This window comes from Mixophyes fleayi, chromosome 2 (genome assembly GCF_038048845.1).
Source record: "Mixophyes fleayi isolate aMixFle1 chromosome 2, aMixFle1.hap1, whole genome shotgun sequence".
In the NCBI taxonomy this organism is placed as follows: domain Eukaryota; kingdom Metazoa; phylum Chordata; class Amphibia; order Anura; family Limnodynastidae; genus Mixophyes; species Mixophyes fleayi.
The window spans coordinates 22427251-22447524 of record NC_134403.1 but is presented as its reverse complement, the minus strand read 5'-3'; the positions used below and the strand labels follow the sequence as shown (position 1 = coordinate 22447524).

Genomic DNA, 20274 nt, shown 5'->3' with positions numbered 1-20274 from the left:
TAAGACAATATTTTCCTTGCAAGTTGGAAGAGCACCCCCTCTTTTTGAATAAGAGGTAGCATTAGGCTGATATATATATATATATATATATATATATATATATATATATATATTTATTTATTTATGAGGTCAGTCCTTTCCTGATGCCGATCCATTTCTACTCTTTTTTTGCTTTGTGATTTTTAATAGTTTGCAAAATGATCGTTATGGATGGGTCATTTGATAGACACTTTGTAACATTTTTCAATTTTAATTTTCTTGACAGAGTACGCTCGATTTGAGGCGAAAATCCATGACCTGCGGGAGCAGATGATGAGTCACAGTATGAGTTCTGGGTCTGGCTCCTTGAAAACAAACCAGAAGCGTTCACTCTACGTACGGTAAGCCGAGCCTATGTGACAACGCCAGGTTTATAAGGTGGCATGAACTTGTTGGCGAGAGGAGCTTAAGATGGAGATTGTGTACGTTATATGTGCCGGGCTGCCGATGTTATAACTGTGGAGCAGGCCTAGGCACTGCAATTCATGCAGAGAGCCCGGTATGAGAACCGGCGGTAATCTCTGCTAATGATAGAGGGAGAGAGTAAAGAGCTAATACCTAATATTATGTGAACAACCTAGGGATGTTTAAGACACCATAAAAAAAAAAACATAAATGCAAAAAATAAATATAATAGGACTGAGATGTTTAATAATGAGAGTTTAATACCCCCTAAAAATAGGAATTGGGATTATAATTAATAGGGGTATTATAAGGGCTTATTACCATCAGGCAAAATAGCATAACCTACATATTATCAGTAGGAGATAATGTGCAAAATAAATTCAGAAATCATTTCCTGATCCGAAATTATGAGGAATCTGAATTAAATAAATAAAGAGATCATTAATGGCACACAGCAATTTTTAATCACTTTATTCACACCATCACATATTTCGCTTTTTTATTGAATATTGTTTATTATAATCGTAAATAAAAGTTACATTTTAATGCTCCATGTGGGTTACATGTAAAACACACAACAATTTGAATGTGTGAAGACTGCATGTGCACCACATTTAAAAACAGCGCTTTCTGTGCTTTCTTAATTCGATGCAATCTGTGGTCCGCCAGCTGCTGTGGTACTACAAGTCCAGCATGCTCTTCCAGAAGGTGGACACATGTTGCCGAATATGTGTTTAGATGACGGTCACTCTAAAGCAGTGTTTTCCAAACCTGGTCCTCAGGGACCCCTAACAGTACATGTTATCCATATCTCTTTACTGGAGCACAGGTGTATTCATTACTGACTGACACATTTTGAAAGATCCACAGGTGGTCCTAATATTTCACTTGTGACCTGGACAACATGTACTGTTAGGGCTTCCAGAGGACTGGATTTGGGAAACACTGCTCTAAAGTAACAGTTCCTAACTTATAAAATGGGTCTCATGACCCAAAATCTGTACTCTGCTTAGGTCCATATATTACTCCCTTTTTCAAACTAGAGTGAGGATTTACATCCACAAAGACATCTTTGAAAAAGGTATGAAATGATAAACCTGTAGCAGTTGGCAACTCCACCCAAGAAATACGGCATCTGGGCCAGAGGTGTAGCAAGGTTACATGGGACCCGTGGCCAGACAGTTTGTGTGACATTACATTACATCATACGCACTCGGCATCAAATGAAATCATGGCCGCACATCATCACGTAACATCACATGCATGCCTGTTGCATCACTTTACATAGCAGCTTGTCTGTGTGGGAGTGTGAGAGTGTGGGTTATAAAGCATGCAAGGCGAAGGACGACAGTGTGGAATGAGGGCCCCTGTAAGAGTAGGGAGCCCAGTGTACATGCCCCCTTAATTTAGCTCTGCCAGCTTGTGGGCTCTCAGTCACCAGACAGCTCGCCCTGTAGACCAGCGCCAAGAACCTTCAGACATACATTCAGTAGCCCTGCACAGGCAAATATTGTCCACAAGTGGGTCTGAATGGGGGGCACTTTATTGTTTGTCAGTAGCTGCACGCATAAATAGCACATTTTGTGATACCATTTTTCTGCTATGATTCCTCCTCGGATGGAGACTGAAAACCTGGGCGAATATTTATTGATCCTCTGTGTGTGGGGTGATAGTCAAAGATGTGTTCTTGTTCCTTCTGCTTCATTTAGATATTACAGTATGTATTAGATGTTAATGTGTATGATCATTATACATAATGTAAAGGGACTTTGTTCTTTGAAGAAGAGAAAGATAACTATTTGGAAACATTACTTTTTTGGATTATGAAAGATGTGGTCCTGATATTATGAGTTTCCTAGAAGTGTATCTCCATGATATCTGCACCTCGATATTTTTTAAAATTATTACCCAACTTTTTGTTTGATATACACAGAAAAACGGAGTCAATATATTACTGCACAGATGACTCACATTTGTGTCGAGTTAGACAACAGAGGACACATATTGTTGGTACCTTGTCTTGCTGGGGTTCTCTATGACCAACAAAAATGTAGTATCTGTGCATACAACGACATGACGAAAATTGTTGTTCACATAACTGAATGGTTATCTACATTGCAATATAGCTATTTATTGTGGGACAGTGACTTTAATCTGTTTTTAATCCCATACTTGACAGACCACATGAGGAGGGTTCTGCAAATTAGTAGATCTAAAGAGGAAGCATAGTAGAACCTTTAGTGGGTATACATTCTATTCATCCCACCATGGCTATTAACCCCTGACCCCATCGACATTTCGCTATTAGTCCTTTGAAGGATTCATGTTCCATGATTTTAAAAGTTTAATGACAATAATAAAGTTATAAAACTTTTGAAGGCATATGGCCACTAGAGTGCCTCATTTTCTGAACACACTTTTTTTCTTTTATTTCTTCTTTGTCTGTAATTATCTTGATCTTCAATAGTGTGTGAGTGCACCCTCCACCAAACATATAGGTAAACAAGTTAACCCGTGCATGATACTCATGCATTCTAGTCAAATCAAGCTACTTAAGGTGTTAAAAAGGTTCTTGTCTTGCATTTTGGGCTAGGCCAGGCCTCCTCAGGGGAAGTGCGTTACTTCCCGACGTAAGCTCCCTTTTTTAACGTGGTTTTGTCCACATGTCACCACCTCATCATTCTTCTCCATCACCTCATCCTTCATCTTCATCGCCACATCCTTAATCTCCATCGTCTTACTGTTCTAAAACCTCTCGATACACAACGTTTCTGCTAAACACCTTATCGCTGTGCTCAATCAGTCTTCCTTGAAGGGCAGTATTCATAACCTGCACTTTCACATCACTGCTTCTCCGTACTCGTGAAAATGCGACATACAATTGTCCATGACCAAACACAGGCTCTGGTAAATAAATACCCACACGGTCAAGAGTTTGAGCCCTCAACTGGTAAATTTAGCCTTTACTACCCCTCCCACGGGGGGAAGGGGGGATGATGGAAGTTAACTGACTTCACTATTATAATTTTTTTGTCAAATAATGTCAGTATACCAAATTTCAGGTCAATTGGATGAGCCCTTTCTGAGAAAATAGTTTTTTCACACACACACACACACACACACACACACACACACACACACACACACACACTAACACACGCCGCTAGGCTTATATATATTAGATAATCCCTATATTGGAAAATCTAAAAGGAGTACTTTGGCATACTTGGTGCGGTGCAATCCAATTTTCTAAATTATCCCTGGAGATCCCACCTACCTCCCCCTGGCCTCACACAAAAAGGTCCCAACCACAAGGGTGGTGTAACCTTGTGTCTGCTCCCATACCCTGAGTTCAATTAAGGCCTGAATCTTTATACCACTTCTCACATCCCCCAACTATTAATTATTAAAATAGGGGGATGTGAGGCCCTACTTCTGCATTTAGATACTTTGGCCATATTCAGTCCTCTGTCATCCTTATAAGAACCCACAAGAAGTGTTAAGCCCAGTTAGAGGAGAAATTGGCTAGACTAGAACAGAAAGACTGGGCCATCGGATAAAAGATATTAAGGCTGAGTTTTTACTGATTGTCTCTCTGACAATCTCCTGAGGGGCCATTAGGTGGATGAATAACACATTTTACTGCCTTACTAATAAGACGGATAAGATTTTAGCCTCCTAGGTGTGAGATAAACTCTTTGCAGAATTGTCTTTCCTATTAAATCCACCTTTGGGAGTAATCGCTTTGAAGCTGGATAGAATTAATGAATTATTCCTGAAGTATTATGCTTCATTAGATATACCAGTATGGCAGCCTACAATTTTTCTTAGATAATTGCTGGATCCCTGCTCTATCGCACTAGTATTAATGCTGTGAACAAGAGCATAGTGGTAGTGAAATGTATAAAAGACTCAAAGTTGCTGTCTTTTATAAAAAAAATATGGGACATCCTCATTCCCCAGGCTGATCTCTGTGTACTCCAACATTGAGAAAGGGAAGCCAATATCTCCTCAAATGAATTTAGCCCATGTCATACTTGTATCAAAACATGATCTTATAACCTTATTTGCCATAATGTCAGAACAAAATTGCTCTTGAATTTTGATATAATTTTGAATTCTGGGTCAGAGATTACAGTGTCAGAGAATCCTGGGTGTGCTGGTGCATGGGGACCAGGTTGGGTTTATTATTAATAAGAGTGTGTGGAAGGATTCACGCACAGAGTTGATGCTGCCTGAATCCACACCACTGCTGACTCAGTCATCTGATCTGCTGGACAGCTCCTTCTCCTAGCATTGTTTTCTGTACCTCAGATATTCCATTTCTTCTGTCCCTAACTCTACTGACTCAGGTCCCTGAGGTGTTGGACAGCTCTTTCTTCTAGCCTTGTGTTCTGTACCTCAGATATTCCACTGTTCCATGTCTTCTGTCTCCACCACTACTGACTCTGGTCCCTGTGGTGTTGGACAACTCTAACTTATAGCCTTGTGTTCTTCAATTTTGATAATTCACTGTTCCATTTCTTCTATCCCCACCTCTACTGACTTAGGTACTTGAGGTGTTGGACAGCTCTTTCTTCTAGCCTTGTGTTCTGTACCTCAGATATTCTGCTGTTCCATTTCTTCTGTCTCCATCTCTACTGACTTAGGTACCCGAGGTGTTGGACAGCTCCTTCTCCTAGCCTTGTGGTCTGTACCTCAGATATTTTGCTGTTCCATATCTTCTGTCCCCAGATCTGCTGACTCAGGTACCTGAGGTGTTGGACAGCTCCTTCTTCTAGCTCTGTCTTCTGTTCCCACCTCTACTGACTCAGGTACCTGAGGTGTTGGACAGCTCCTTCTCCTGGCCTTGTGTTCTGCACCTCAGATATTCCGCTGTAGTCTTTCTTCTGTCTCCACCTCTACTTACTCAGGTACCTGCGGTGTTGCTCCAAGATCTTCTGGCTCAGCCTCTTGATTTCCTATTTAAGCCGGTCCCTTCAACTTCCTCTCTGACAATTCATTTTATGTATAAACGTTTATTTATATAGTGCCAGCATACTCCACAGTGCTTTACAATTGGGAACAAGCACAGTGCTAAAACAAAACTGGGTATTACCAAACAGGTAAGAGGGCCCGGCTCACAAGATTACAATGTATAGGTTATTGAGCTTCTGCCTGTCTTGGATTGAGCTTTCCGCCTACCTAGTTTGTTGCTTGTTACTGACTTTGCCTCAGACTCCTCCTTTTGTACCTATTTACTGACCAGTGTAATGAATTCGCTTTAATGATGATTATGTATTTTCTGAGCCTTTGCCTGGTTTAGATCCTACCTTGGCCTAAACTTTTCTCCAGCCACTGTGGGGCAGACAATACACACAGAATTCTGACTTTAATTTCCCTTGCAAACACCACAAACAAACTACTTTGTGTTCTGACCGTAGATATTGAAAAGGGTATGATTGGTCCGATCTCCAGGAGATTCCCTGTACCAGTAAAATAGACAGACCATTTTTGGACATGGTAAGCTTTTTCTCATTCTCGTCTAATGCAATATTCAAGCTTCCAGGTTTAGCTGTAGACCCTATTATGATTGGTCAGTGCACTAGGCAAAGATGTCCTTTGTCAGTGGCAGCATTTACCTTGGATATTTAACCAGTGGTGTTAGGGATAAAAGATAACCCATATATCACTGGGTCCTAATTGGTTATAGAAATTATAAAGTAAAACCTACTTCTATCCAGCATCAACCCGTTAACCTCATTATAAAATCTCTTTACTGCAGTGGAGTAAATTTGTCAAGACTGAAAGAAAATACTGACAAATTAGAAATGATGTACTGCAACATCCCCTGAGGGATGAGGAATCTAATAAATCATAACATAGCTTTCTCTCAGAGGAATCAATATTTCCTACTTCTTTGGATATATGAATTAAAAATATATCAGGTGATCAAGATTACAACCCTGTAATACTAGCACAAGGAATGATACACTTAAAAACTATGTGTAAGAAAATGATCTAATAATATCACAATTAAATATCATATCACATCTTGATAGCAGTAATATATAAACATTGTACTTGCAGACATTGTTCGAAGAGGAAAGCTAGAAGTTGCGGTATGGTATAGCGTTGTATACTGGACCACTTCAGAAGTGGCGGTATGGTATAGCTTTGTATAACGGCCCACTTCGACCACTGCTTGCAATTAAAAGTGCCTAAGTTACCATTTATGCTTAAGTGGGAAAAATCATGGGCTGAGACCTATCTATAAACAAATGACATACTTACTGTACTCTGATATCTTATCATAGTTACCAGCACAATCTGATGGAACATCTGTAACACTTATACATAGGACATATCTTGTCCCACAATGGCTCAAACCAACTATACCTCTCTATTTCTCTGGTATGGTCCAGGAGGTGCCAAGCTGACTTGGCACATTTGGTTGTCCTGTCCCATTGCTGAGAGTTGGTGGAATAAGATTACTTATACAAGAAAAAGGGGTTTTGTCGCACCAGTGAAAGAGAGTAACTCCTCGTTTATTACCTTGAGAAATAATATATTATTTGTGAGGGGAAAAGAGGGTGCACCAACCATCAATAGATAATGTGGACTGAAAAACAAAAAGAAATGGATCAGGTGCACACTACTCTCTAATATTTACAATTTGATTGAGAATGGAGAGAGGTGAACATAAAACTTAACTTTTATTAATTCAAACAAAAAAGTGAAATAAATCCGACTATGCTAATTTAAAAACAAGTGTGTCTGTTAAAATCCACCGATTGAGTAGTTAAACCTCTAATGGTAAATATTAGGGATTGATCCTAGGTAGTTTAGTAATCTTTTACTATTGTAATGCCATCATACTGCATGGGAAATAATAAGTCTGTACACCATAATAGTAGATTTTCGGTATGGTAACGCTTCCCATCCAGTGATGTACAGCTAAAAGTAGATTGTATAAGCAAGCTCAGCTGCAATAGAGACCTACTAATGAATATCGTGTCTTGCTAGCTACCTAGCTGTTGCTCCTTCTAGCTTTGGATCTAATGGAGCGATATAGGGCAAAATCCCTATCGTGTTTGGCTAGCTACCTAACTCTTGCTCATTCTAACTTAGAATCTATTGGAGCAGTATAGTCGTGGCACCTAAGCACACATAGCGAAACGCGCGTCGGCGTTCCGCTGATTGAGTGCCTTACCTCCTGTTATTATAGGGATCTTTTGTCCTATACTGCTCCAATAGATTCTAAGTTAGAATTTGCGTCCTCACCGTACGGATGGTTAGAAACAAGATCACATACGTCATGATAAGTGAAAGAATATTGACCAACCACAAGGGTAAACATGAGACATTTAGCAAAATCTGGCAGCCTTGGACTATGTAAAGCTGGGTACACACTGCTTAATTTTTCACCAAGTTTTTATGCCGATCGATTTCCGATCACTCTGTCTATAGCCTCGTTTTAGACGATAAATGGAAGAGCAACTGTCCCAGTAGCGACTTTTACAGCCATGTTGTCGTGAACAATAGATTGTATCCTTAGGTTGTATGCTCCTTTGAGCAGGGCCATCTCTCCTCCTGTTTCCACCACTTCTAACTCTGCTCTCCAGCTACTTAGCCCTCCTCCTCGAGGACCCTCGTCCCCCCTATCCCCTCTCGCTCCCTCCTCTCCCCTCTGGGGGTCTCCCTGCCATCCGCGCCCTCCTCCTATTCTCCGTTGTATGCAGATCTTCCCTCTCCCCTCCCCTGCCCTCTCTAGCTGTGCTTTGAGCTTACTGAGTTACTGTGCTTACTGTTTACTGTACTGTGCTGTCTCACCTCGTATTGTAATTCATTTGTCCCTGTACGGCGCTACGGACACCTAGTGGCGCCCTATAAATAAAAATTAATAATAATAATAACAATGATTTAAATTTTGTTGAACTGTCTATGCTGTTTTGAACAGTTCTGCCACAACCCACTAGCACCTTTAAAGTGTAGCACTATTTTTATAACTTTTAATATTCTGCCCTAAATATTTTTGTAAATTTTTTTGCAATAAAACTGTTGCATTAACACTGTGAGGTTTATTCTGGGTATGTTACAAATGTTAGTTAATAACGATTACTAAAGGTTTAAACAGGTATAAGTTTAGAAAGGGTAAATATAAATAGGTTGCCAATATAGATGTGATGGGTTGGTATTACACTACACTTTAGTAAACTGGCTCCCTGCTAGACGCATCAATGCAATAGACTACTGCAATATTCCGTTATAACCATCTAATTAATAAGTATGTCCACTGGTTGAGGCCATTATTGGACGAAAAACCTGTAGTGTGTACCCAGCTTAACACAATACTCACTTAAGCTAGGTACACACTATATTGTTTTTGTCCAATAAACGGCTCAACCAGCCGACATAGGACCGCTCGTTCAAAAGTTGGGTCAGTGTGTGCAGTTACACGATGGTTGAAAGTCTGCCCAAATGGATGATTATCGCCTCATTTGGTTGGTCGTACTGTTAAATATTTTCGTTCCAATCTCGTTTCCGTTGTGTAGTGTGTATAAACTTCCGACCGATGTGTACGAAATTGCAACCACTGCTCACGACAACATGGCTGTAAAAAAGTCGCTAAAGGGACGTCCGCTCTTCCCTTTATCTTCTAAAACAAGGCTAGTGTGTATGCAGTCCATGTACTGAGGGATCGGACCATCGATCGCATGTAAAATCGATCGGCATAAAAAGTTGGTGGAAAATTCTGTAGTGTGTACCCAGCTTAAGATCTAACAGCAATCCATCAAAGGTGATAGCGTGTTTGCTAGAGGTGATAATCTGATATTGTAGTATTCGCAATCAACTGATAGACCTAACTAATTATGTACCTGTTATATGAACTTGTTGAAGACTGCGTTATTAGATGTTAATTCATTAATGTAACTGTTGCCTGTAGTTTACTGCATGGCTTGAAACATCCCTACACTCAAGTTTATGATTCTCTTTGACTAATCACCATTCGGCACCATTTAAAATTTGATATAATGTACTTACATGGAAAATAGATGAGGTGCGGATCTTTTGAACAAGAGAAGCAATATTACTTGGTTCAGAGCATCGTACTTTAACAAGAGCAAGGACTTTAAAAATTCATATTTGTCAATCTATTTTTCATTCAATGCAAAGAGCCGAATATTATATTCAATTGCACTAACTGACATGTGAAAGCACAAGAAGAAATGGTTGTAGCTTGAGAAGTGGAGCTGTTATTGAATTATACAAGTATAGTCACCAACTCAACATGTCTGCAGGGTGCGGGGAACGTGGGATGTTATTGAATCTTGAACAACTTCGTCAATTATTGAGGAAAGGTTTGGGAGCTAGCTCGGAGGTTTATAGAACAGAAATGTAATCATCTAACTGTGACAAAATGGGGACATAATAATGTTACCTACAGAGCTTTAATAAATGGTTTTGTGTCTGTCTAGTACAAGTTAGGCATGAAAGTGATAGTCAGGTCAGTTGCTAAGGTTTAGTGCAAGGTTTGAACTAAAATGCAATGTTATAAAATGAGCCCAATAGTGCTCTTATGTAGAGCAGGTACACATTTAAGCTTATTTGATAGCATTTTGATCTATATCCTTTAACAACCAATCAGAGAGCAGCTTTGAGCAGTCTAGTGTAATCAGTCTAATAAAAACTAATATCTGGTTGGTTTTTATAGGTTGCCACGTGTTCACCTTCAACCATTTTAAGCGTGCTTTTCTTAAAAATACCAGAAGTTCTCCATCATTTTGCTGAAATCTCTTTTCTTTTAATAGAAAGCCCAAAGTGTGTTCTTCCTGACACTAAATTTTTGGAATTACATTTAATTTGAGCAAACCTCGGGTTTTCATGCATGTTGATGTACGGTTTGCAAAGAGTGTGATTTACTACAGACTAAATCGCACATCAACTCTCATGAAACAAAGACTCAAGGGGGTGAATTTGCTGAACCTTCTAAAAGTTAAAAGTGGAGGCGTTGCCCATAGCAACCAATCAGATTCTAGCTATCATTTTGTAGACTGTACTAGATAAATGATAGCTAGATTCTGATTGGTTGCTATGGGAAACACCTCCACTTTTCCCTTTTAGAAGGTTTGGTAAATCTACCCCAAGGTCTCAAACCACATCTGTGGTTTGGAGATTTTGCTGGGATACTAACCGCCGCTGAGTAATCAACAAAAAAATATACATCTTTGTGATACAAACAACAAGATATCTGAGCTATTTCACTTGTCAGAAATTAAAAAAATAAAGAATTAAATAAAGTAAAAGAAAAAAATCCCCTCCTGTACTCAGCTGGTCTGGGAGGGGTACCAAAAATGTATTAACCCCCCCCCGCCCCCGCGCTTACAGTGTAATGGCACAATCCTCCCTTACACTGTCTAACAATATATATATATTCTAAAATTGGCTTAAGCGGTGCAAGAGACCTCTCTGATTGGTTGACCGGCTGTTAACTAGCCTGGCTTATTGGATATTCATTCAGTGCAACCATGCATGCTCACATTTTCTTTAATACCATTATTTTAATTTAAAAGGTTTAGCAACACTGACATGGGTGGAAGTGGTGAGTCTGTGCATACACGTGTGTACTTACATACAGTATGTTTGTGCTATGTTGGCACAATGACATTCACCTTTCCCAGTTTATTTAAAGAACAATAAAAATAAGATCAAAGTGCCTTCCCCCATACCACACTAATATTTTTCCCTTTCCCCTCCCCTCCCTGTCTCCTGCCTTTCTTCTCTCTGGGCCTGATTCATTAAGGATCTTAACTTGAGAAACTTCTTATTTCAGCCTCCTGGACAAAACCATGTTACAATGCAAGGGGTGCAAATTAGTATTCTGTTTTGCAACACAAATACTTGATAGCTTGCAAAACAGAATACTAATTTGCACCCTTTGCATTGTAACATGGTTTTGTCCAGGAGACTAAAATAAGAAGTTTCTCAAGTTAAGATCTTTAATGAATCAGGCCCCCTGTCTTTACTTTTATTGTCAATGTTCATATTGATTTTCTTAATCACACTATATTTGTTATGTGATCAATGTAACTTTATCCTAATACTGTTTAAAAACTGAAAACCTTTCTAATAAAATATGTTTAAAAAAAAAAAATAAGATCAAAACACCCTCTACATACAATGGTTAGATATCTTAACTGAATGCAAAGCAAAATCCTAATTTGCAAAAGAAATGTAACGGAAATTATTCTCAAGGACAGAAATCAAGCAGAAACATGAATTGGTAAAATGAATAAACTCTCGTTAATAAGACATAGTTATGAAATGCCAACACATGGCACAGTCTTCTGTCTCATTCCGCTTAACGCTATTAATGGGGTAAACAAGTGACATAATTACAGCGTCCAAAATATGCTGGCGCTGTAATAATATAATTAATTCTATGGTGATTTACGGAATCAATAATAATTATGTCTTTCATGGCGGAATAGAGATGAGAGATCTTCAAAGCACAAACACTTCACACCACTGCTCAATAATTCTATATTCATCACTATGTGATCGAATGTCTAACAGATGACTAAACAGAAGAACTCAACCCAGAACCATTTACTTCCTTGTTTCACGTAACTTTATTTGACTTTACATGCAATAATAGCGTCTCCAGACAGACACGTCTCCCTCACGTTTGAAACCGCCTCCTTCAAATCTGTCTTTTTGGTTGCGTGATTTAGCAAGTTCATAAAAAGGATACTCTATGGAGGAGATTCAATTATCCGCGAAGTGTCTCGGTACAGTAAGCGTCTCGCTTGTTATCTCTCGCCTTGACTACTGTAACCTTCTTCTCTCTGGCCTACCTGATTCTCGCCTTGACCCTCTGAAGTCTATCCTCAATGCTGCTGCCCACTTCATTTTTCTCTCCCGCCGCTCTATCTCTGCTGTCTCCCTCCAACAGTCACTACATTGGCTCCCCATGGCCTTCAGAATTAAATTTAAACTTCTCACCCTCACCTTTAAAGCTTTTAATCAATCCTCCCCTCCCTACATCTCCAATCTCATGTCTACCTACACTCCTACCCGCCCCCTCCGCTCTGCCTGTGACCACCGCCTCACTACTTCACTGATCACCTCCTCTCACTCTCGTCTTCAGGACTTTGCCCGGGCTGCTCCCCTGCTGTGGAACGATCTTCTACGTTCCATCAGGTTAGCATCTACTCTCAAAGGCTTCAAGCTTGCCCTTATGACTCATTTCTTTATTCAAGTCTATCAGTCCTCCTCCTAACTTCCTTGTCCTTGCTCTCTCCCACAAGTTAGTACCACCCTATTTGTGTCTCCCCCTTTCCTTTAGGATGTTAGCTCTCATGTGTGCTCCTTCTACTGTTCCTTCACCCTCTGTACCTCTTGGCCTGCTTCCCTGGCCCTATTTTCCCTGTCTTCTTAAGCTTTGGCCTTCTTCTCGCTGATTTCTACCATCCCTTCCACTATCTGTCCCAGAAATAATCTGATTTGCTTTACCCTGTCACCTGTGTTTGTATATATTTTTGTATCATGTTGTGTCTTGGCTCTCTATTTTCTGTATATGTAATGTACGGCGCCTTTGTGGCGCCTGTTAAGTCAAAGATAATAATAATAACAATACATCTCGCGGCGGAGATTTGACAGAAACCTCTGCTAATTTTTCCTCACACTCCATAGATATGTGAGGAAAAATGAGTGTAGATTTCTACCGTAATTCCCGGAAATGTTGACTCGCCACATGTCCATGCGCCACATCTCCTGCAATTGAGTCTCCCCGTTTGTCAGCATTGTAGAGGTAAAGGAGTGTACTCAGTGTCTGATCAGTGCTCTTCCTGTTTGCTGTGTCTGTATCTTATTACCTCCTTAGTTACCTACATTAATACTAAATACCCAAACACGCCATCAAAAGAACAACATCTTTTGATTGAGCAAGCTTAAATATATGGTCAACTGATAATGGCATTAGCTAGTGCTTGGATGTATCAACTGATCATTCAGCCTGAATATCGAAGATTTAAATCTGTCATTTCGAAATTTGGCAATTTTGTGTGCAGCTAAATTAGCTGCAGATCTGGTTGTTTGTTCAGCATGCATGGCTCTATTCAGCTGCACATACAGATCAAATTGGCTACAAAACTCACCATATTTGTGCCCAAAACAATCACCCGTTCTAATCAACATCTGATTGGGATTGATCACACGTCATTTGAGAAGGATGGAAAATTTGGTTGCTCGATGACTTTTTTTGGAAAGATAAATATATATTGAAAAGTACATACTTTTGGCACAGGGCCCGACTAACGTTTTTATAGATGTAATTATATCACATGATAAAGAAGTATATTGCATGCTAAAAAAAATTACATCACATGATGGCAAATGATTTGACTGTAGAACAGACTGTTTTCAATATTGACCTTTAAAAGTTTATAAAGCTGAGTGAAAATATGATTTGAAAACGCTCTTGTTTATTTGCTTGTTAATGAATTACTTACTAATTAATTGCAGCCTGTAGGACGCAGGATAAAACCTGTTTATATTGGAAAATCAATTTACAATGACACTGGGAATGAGCAGGATTGTTGACAATTCTTCTTATACACAGCATATCGTAGACTTAATTCTGTATTATAGTATTAATATGTATTTTAGATGTTCATGTAGTATGGTATTATAATTTCAATAATTATTTGCAAAACGTTTACCTAAACTCTATTTGGGCAGCACGGTGGCTCAGTGGTTAGCACATCTGCCTCACAGCACTGGGGCCATGAGTTCAATTCCCGACCATGGCCTTATCTGTGTGGAGTTTGTATGTTCTCCCCATGTTTGCGTGGGTTTCCTCCGGGTGCTCCGGTTTTCTTCCACACTCCAAAAACATACTGGTAGGTTAATTGGCTGCTAACAAAGGTTACCCTAGTCTGTGTGTGTGTGTGTGTGTTAGGGAATTTAGATTGTAAGCTCCAATGGGGCAGGGACTGATGTGAGTGAGTTCTCTGTACAGCGCTGCAGAATTAGTAGCGCTATATAAATAAATGGTGATGATGAACTATAAAACTATAATAGTGTATAAAGAGGCAGCTGATATTGCACATGCCCAGCGATTTACTACATTGCTTTCTCCTTTTTCTCCGAACGATGATCTACCGGATGTAGACACTTCTTTCAAGAAGTCAGCTTCTGTGTCAATTTCTCTAAGTTTAAACTAAATCTTCATTCTCATAACTCTTTTGTGACCCATTGTAAGTGTATTATTAGTTACATAGTTTTGATGTTTCTCTTCTCAAAAGTAATGATACCTAAAATCTTACGTTGAGTTTATAACCAGGACAATTGGCATTGAGATATATAAAGTGTATTGCAGTTTCCCTTGAAGGGGTGTGGTAGTGGTGGTGGTGTTTAAATATCCAATTCGACCCAAAAGGGTCTGCTTTGCCAATATAATTCTTACACTGTAGTACGTATGTTGGTTAGATACACTCGCAAGGACAGTGTATCTAACGTGTATCTTTTTCAGCTCGTTTCTGCTGCTCTGTTTCCACTAGGCTCCCGCTGCTTGGTCTTCTTACTGATGTCAGTGCTTTGAGCTGACTTGCATGAGGAGGTATCTGCATGACGTAGTTCAAGCCCGTTGACGTTGAGTTTATGGTATAGATGCCTGTTGAGGTTGGTTTTAGATAGAAGATTACACATGCCCAGCCCCAGGGGCAAATGCAGGATTTGTAGAAGGGGGTTTCCACACCACACCACCAGTGGGCGTGACCAGTATGCATGGGGGCGTGGCTATAATTTTAGACAGTGCTTGGCTGCTCTCCAACTCTTCCTATCCCTATAATATACATGGACAATGCTGTGTGCACTACCGTTAGGTGCACGCAGCTCTCCCTTTTCAAGCAAATCTGTGTGAAGCGGGAACAGGGTCCAGCCACCTCAATTATACAGTACCCCAGGCTTGGAGGGGGTTTCCAGGCACTAGTAACCCCCCTCGGTTTGCCTATGAGCCCCCCCTCTTATCAAAAATATGCTATAAAAGATACACGTTAAAATAATGATGTTAACCATCTAAATAACTGTTAGATATAGCTTAAAAATTATCCTTGCAAAATAGAAACTGTGGGTCTATTTTGCAGATCCCTCCCTTAAAAAAGTCTATAAAAGATCTTATCTTTGGAGAAAGTGAGACACATTCTAATCCAAGTAATATCATACGCGTTAAGCAGATGTAATAAATATAATTCTGGATTGTTTATTATAGGCAAATTAGTTTATATATTTGTTTTTTTTCAATTGGAATTTAGAAACATGTTTTCATTTACAATATGTTAAAAAGCGATTACAAGCTAACAATTCTATTCTGTTTATATCTACGTTGTACATAAGAATACTTTTTGTAAAACGAATGAATTGCACCAGATGATGGAAAGTGTGAAATAAAGGTGTAAATACATAAAATGCATTGTTAGTGGGGGATGGGAAGGTTTATTAAAGAGGTGTTTATCTCAAATTTGCTAAAAATAACTTTTCATTTGCCGAAGTCATGAAAAGAAGAGATCGTACAGTTGGAACACAGATATGTATTGTTGACATTATAGTCACACGGTACTGCTGTCAGAAATAATTAGGAAACTCCTTAAGATAGAGGCAAACGCAGTTTTGCAGAAAGTGGCAATTTCCTAGTCACTGGCATGCCGTTCTACAAATTACTTTCATCTTCCGTTATTGCTGCTTGGGGGCGAGTTGTACAAGTGAATTTGGTGCTATTAAACGTGTGTCATTATTATTGTATCTTGATGGAATGCTCCCAGGTGGTCCATTTCCTCAACATTCTATTCCCAAGCACAGGATTTAAAGACGTACACCAAGGCGAAGTCATAAGCGCGCTACATGACCAAGTTGTTTGACATTTAGGACACAGGATGTTGGAATTCATTTATACATTCTTTTCAGCACCACGGACAGTTCAGCAGATCCTGCAATGTTATCTTATATTCCAGAGAGATGCAAAGATGATTATTTATTTTAAACTTGTACAGATAAAACACCAATTATCCCAGAAAAATCTAACTTCTTCTGAAACCTTAAAGGACAATACATCTACAGTACACATTGTATAAAGAGCCACTAATAACAGTCACAGAAAGTAAATTATGTTTTATAATTGCTCTGGTGCCCTTTTAATTTATTTCCCATGACAGATGTGTATTAAAATCTGTTTTTTACTGTGAAGAAAGAAATGTGACCTAGTGAGCGGGAGAGTGTGGGCATGGTGGATCTAGGTGTGGCCTGTTGCATAACGGATGTGACCTAGTGAGTGGGATGGTGGGGTCAGGGTGGATCTGGGTGTGGCCTGTTGCATAACGGATGTGACCTAGTAAATGGGATGGTGGGGTCAGGGTGGATCTGGGTGTGGCCTGTTGCATAATGGATGTGACCTAGTGAGTGGGAGGGTGTGGTCAGGGTGGATCTGGGTGTGGCCTGCTTGCATAACGGATGTGACCTAGTGAGTGGGAGGGTGTGGTCAGGGAGAATCTGGGTGTGGCCTGCTTGCATAACGGATGTGACCTAGTGAATGGGAGGGTGTGGCCATGCTGGATCTGGGTGTGGCCTGCCTGCATAACAGATGTGACCTAGTGAGTGGGAGGAGGTGAACATGGTGGATCTGGATGTGGCCTGCTTGTATAACGGATGTGACATAGTGAGTAGGAGGGTGTGGCCACAGTGGATCTGGGTGTGGCCTGCTTGCACAACGGATGTGACATAGTGATTGTGAGGATGTGAACATGGTGGATCTGGGTGTGGCCACGGTGGATCTGGGTGTGGCCTGCCTGATTACGGGATGTGACATAGTGAGTAGGAGGGTGTGGCCACGGTGGATCTGGGTGTGGCCTGCCTGATTACGGGATGTGACCTGCTATATGCAGAATTTTAAATGGGGAACGTTCGGGGGAGGAGGTATTGAACTGGAAATTGGGTATAATAATTGATATCATTAAGTAGAATACTTTTTTATTAATTATTCAATCAAATTCAAAGAAAACAGGTCTGAACAATATAAGTAGAGATCACATCCTTGTAACAACAACACACCAACAAAAGTTGATATAGCCTGGTTTAGCCCAGTTGTAATTAGAGATGTTCACTGAACCCCATGTTCTGGGTTTGGTTTTGGTTTTGGATCTGGATTAACTACCAGTTTTGGTTTTGGTTTTGGTTTTGGTTTTGGCAAAACCGCCCATGTGTGTTTTGGTTTTGGTTTTGGATCCCAATTTTTTTCTAAAATCCCAATTTATTTTTTTTGGGCTAAAATCCCATATTTTTGCTTTTTCCCCCTACATTATATTATTAACCTCAATAACACTAAATTCAAATCATTTGCAGTCTATTTTGACCACCTCACAGGTCACAATATTGTTTTCATACACTTTCAAACAAAGACTGCAGATTTAGAAGACCAAGCCTGCCAGACCTATTATTTCTATTTCAGCAATGACAATTAGCAATGGAGCAATGGAGCTCTCCTGAATGTCACTGTAGACTTTGAAGAACACTGCTACCCCTCCTCTTTCTATTCTACCTACGACGCTGCCCAACTGCACTAGAGACTACCAAGAACTGTGCTACCCGTTCTGTGTCCCTCTGTGAAATGGCACTGGATCGCTGTGGAGGACGGTACTTATAGAGTCCAAAGCTTGTGAGATCCAACAACGTAACAATGACATTTTGCCTGGTTTTCAATTCCGAGGGTGTACAAAGTTTAGATCTGCTAAGTTCAGGTGGGTTCGGTTCTCGGGGAACCGAGTCTGAGCATCTCTATTTGTAACTAATTTATGTTGGTTCATTAAGAAAGTGTGGCACCTCCTGAATAGGCGCACAGTTGTACAAGATGGATTGTGGCTGCAGCACAGCCCGTCTGATATAGGGCAGTGGTATATGGTACTCGTGCTGTAGGGATAGCTGTGGGAATGTTTGGCACCATTGCAAGGGTTACTGTCATGATCCCAGGACAGAGGGTCTCGCCAACCAACCTCTGACCTTTTGTTTATTATTTTCACCCAAAAAAACTGCATTAGAGTCAATTCTTTAGCTATACGTTGCCCATATGTGACCTAATTAAGAAATAATATATGTGTCGCTAATGCTGCCATTTTCCTTGAAAAAATGTTTTCAGCCCAGACCATTTCTTTCCATAGGGAAAGTACTATCACTGAAATCAGTGTGGGAATGAACTATAATTGAAGTCAATTAAGACAATCACTGATTGTAGCGAGGAAATTAATTTCCATTCACAGGTTTTTCATTATTTACTTTTTTTTTCAATGTCTTTTTTTGCCAATGTAATATTTTTGTTTTGTTTTTGTCCAATGATTTTTCATTTCAATTTTTTTTTTTTGTAGAAAATGGTCACTAGACCCTTCTGATTATACTTTTCAGCTGTTTCCAACTATTTCAATCATCCATCCAGACTATGATTTTTAATCCGGCAAAAAGCAGAGTTTTAGGTGCAGTGACGTCGAGAGGAATCCGCTAGTCAAGTTCTAAGATTTCTCTTTGTTAAAATACGTTTTTAAGTAGTTTTGTACTTTATATGTTTGCTTTAAAAAAAAAGCACTGAATGATCCCACTGTCTCCTTTTTAAACATTGTAAATCTTCCAAAAGTTTGTGGTAGAAAGCGAATTACCACAAATTATAATTTGGATGGATATTGAAATGTTATTAAAACATCAAAGAATAATGAGAACATAGATACGAATATAATGTGTTACAATTGTCAGTAATCCTTAATAAAGTCCCCCAGATTCCCTTTATTACCTGTACTGGAATGTTGATTATCTAGCTCGTCTATAATCCAGGAAGTTCAACTGTTGTCAATATATCTGTTCTAGAGTGTTATAACTGTGGGGCCAGGAACCCCCTTCGCATGCCTCTGCACACCAATGTACCCTTTACATATATTTATCTTCTCTCTTAACTTGAACCAGTTAGCCAGATAGTTGTATTTCAGACTGGAAAAGATCAATAGACCTCAGAGCTTCTACAATATTTTAACATTTTCATCATCAGCTAATAATATAGCGCCATTAATTCTGCAGCGCTGTACAGAGAACACACTCACATCAGTCCCTGCCCCATTGGAGCTTACAGTCTAAATTCCCTAACACACACACACAAAGACTAGGGTCAATTTAATAGCAACAAATTAACCTACTAGTAAGTTTTTGGGAGTGTGGGTGGAAACTGGAGCACCCGGAGGAAACCCACACAAAAACGGGGAGAACATACAAACTCCACACAGATAAGGCCATGGTCGGGAATCAAACTCATGACCCCAGTGCTGTGAGGCAGAAGTGCTAACCACTAAGCCACCGTGCTGCCCTTCACCTTTCTAATACAGCATAACCCTGGGAGGGGTTAGGTAAGTGACTAATTTTACCACAAGCTCTAAGGGGTATATTTACTAAACTGCGGGTTTGAAAAAGTGGAGATGTTGCCTATAGCAACCAATCAGATCATAGCTGTCATTTTGTAGATTGTACTAAATAAATGATAACTGGAACCTGATTGGTTGCTTTAGGCAACATCTCCACGTTTACAAACCCACAATGTAGTAAATATAGACCTAAGACTCTACCTAATTAAGAAGCATTCAATGTTTTGCTAATGCTGCCTTTTTTCTTGAAAAAATGTTTTCTACCCAGACCATTGCTGTCTATGAAGCCAGAACTGTCACTGAAGTCATTGTGGGAAAGAACTGTAATTGAAGTCAATGGAGACACTCACTGTCGTGAGGAAATTCATTTCTATTCACAGGATCTTTCATTATTTACTTTATT

At 39.7% G+C, this 20274-nt stretch overlaps 1 protein-coding gene across 10 annotated transcripts in view; it reads left to right on the top strand.

Annotated features, from left to right (window-relative positions):
• Window positions 1-20274, top strand: part of DLG2 (discs large MAGUK scaffold protein 2) — a 1188444-nt gene that overhangs the window by 1055498 nt on the left and 112672 nt on the right. For all 10 annotated transcript variants that reach the window (XM_075198643.1, XM_075198642.1, XM_075198647.1 and 7 more), the window contains one exon: window positions 266-380. In XM_075198643.1, the coding sequence (XP_075054744.1) occupies window positions 266-380 (115 nt within the window). The remainder of the gene's footprint in view (window positions 1-265; window positions 381-20274) is intronic.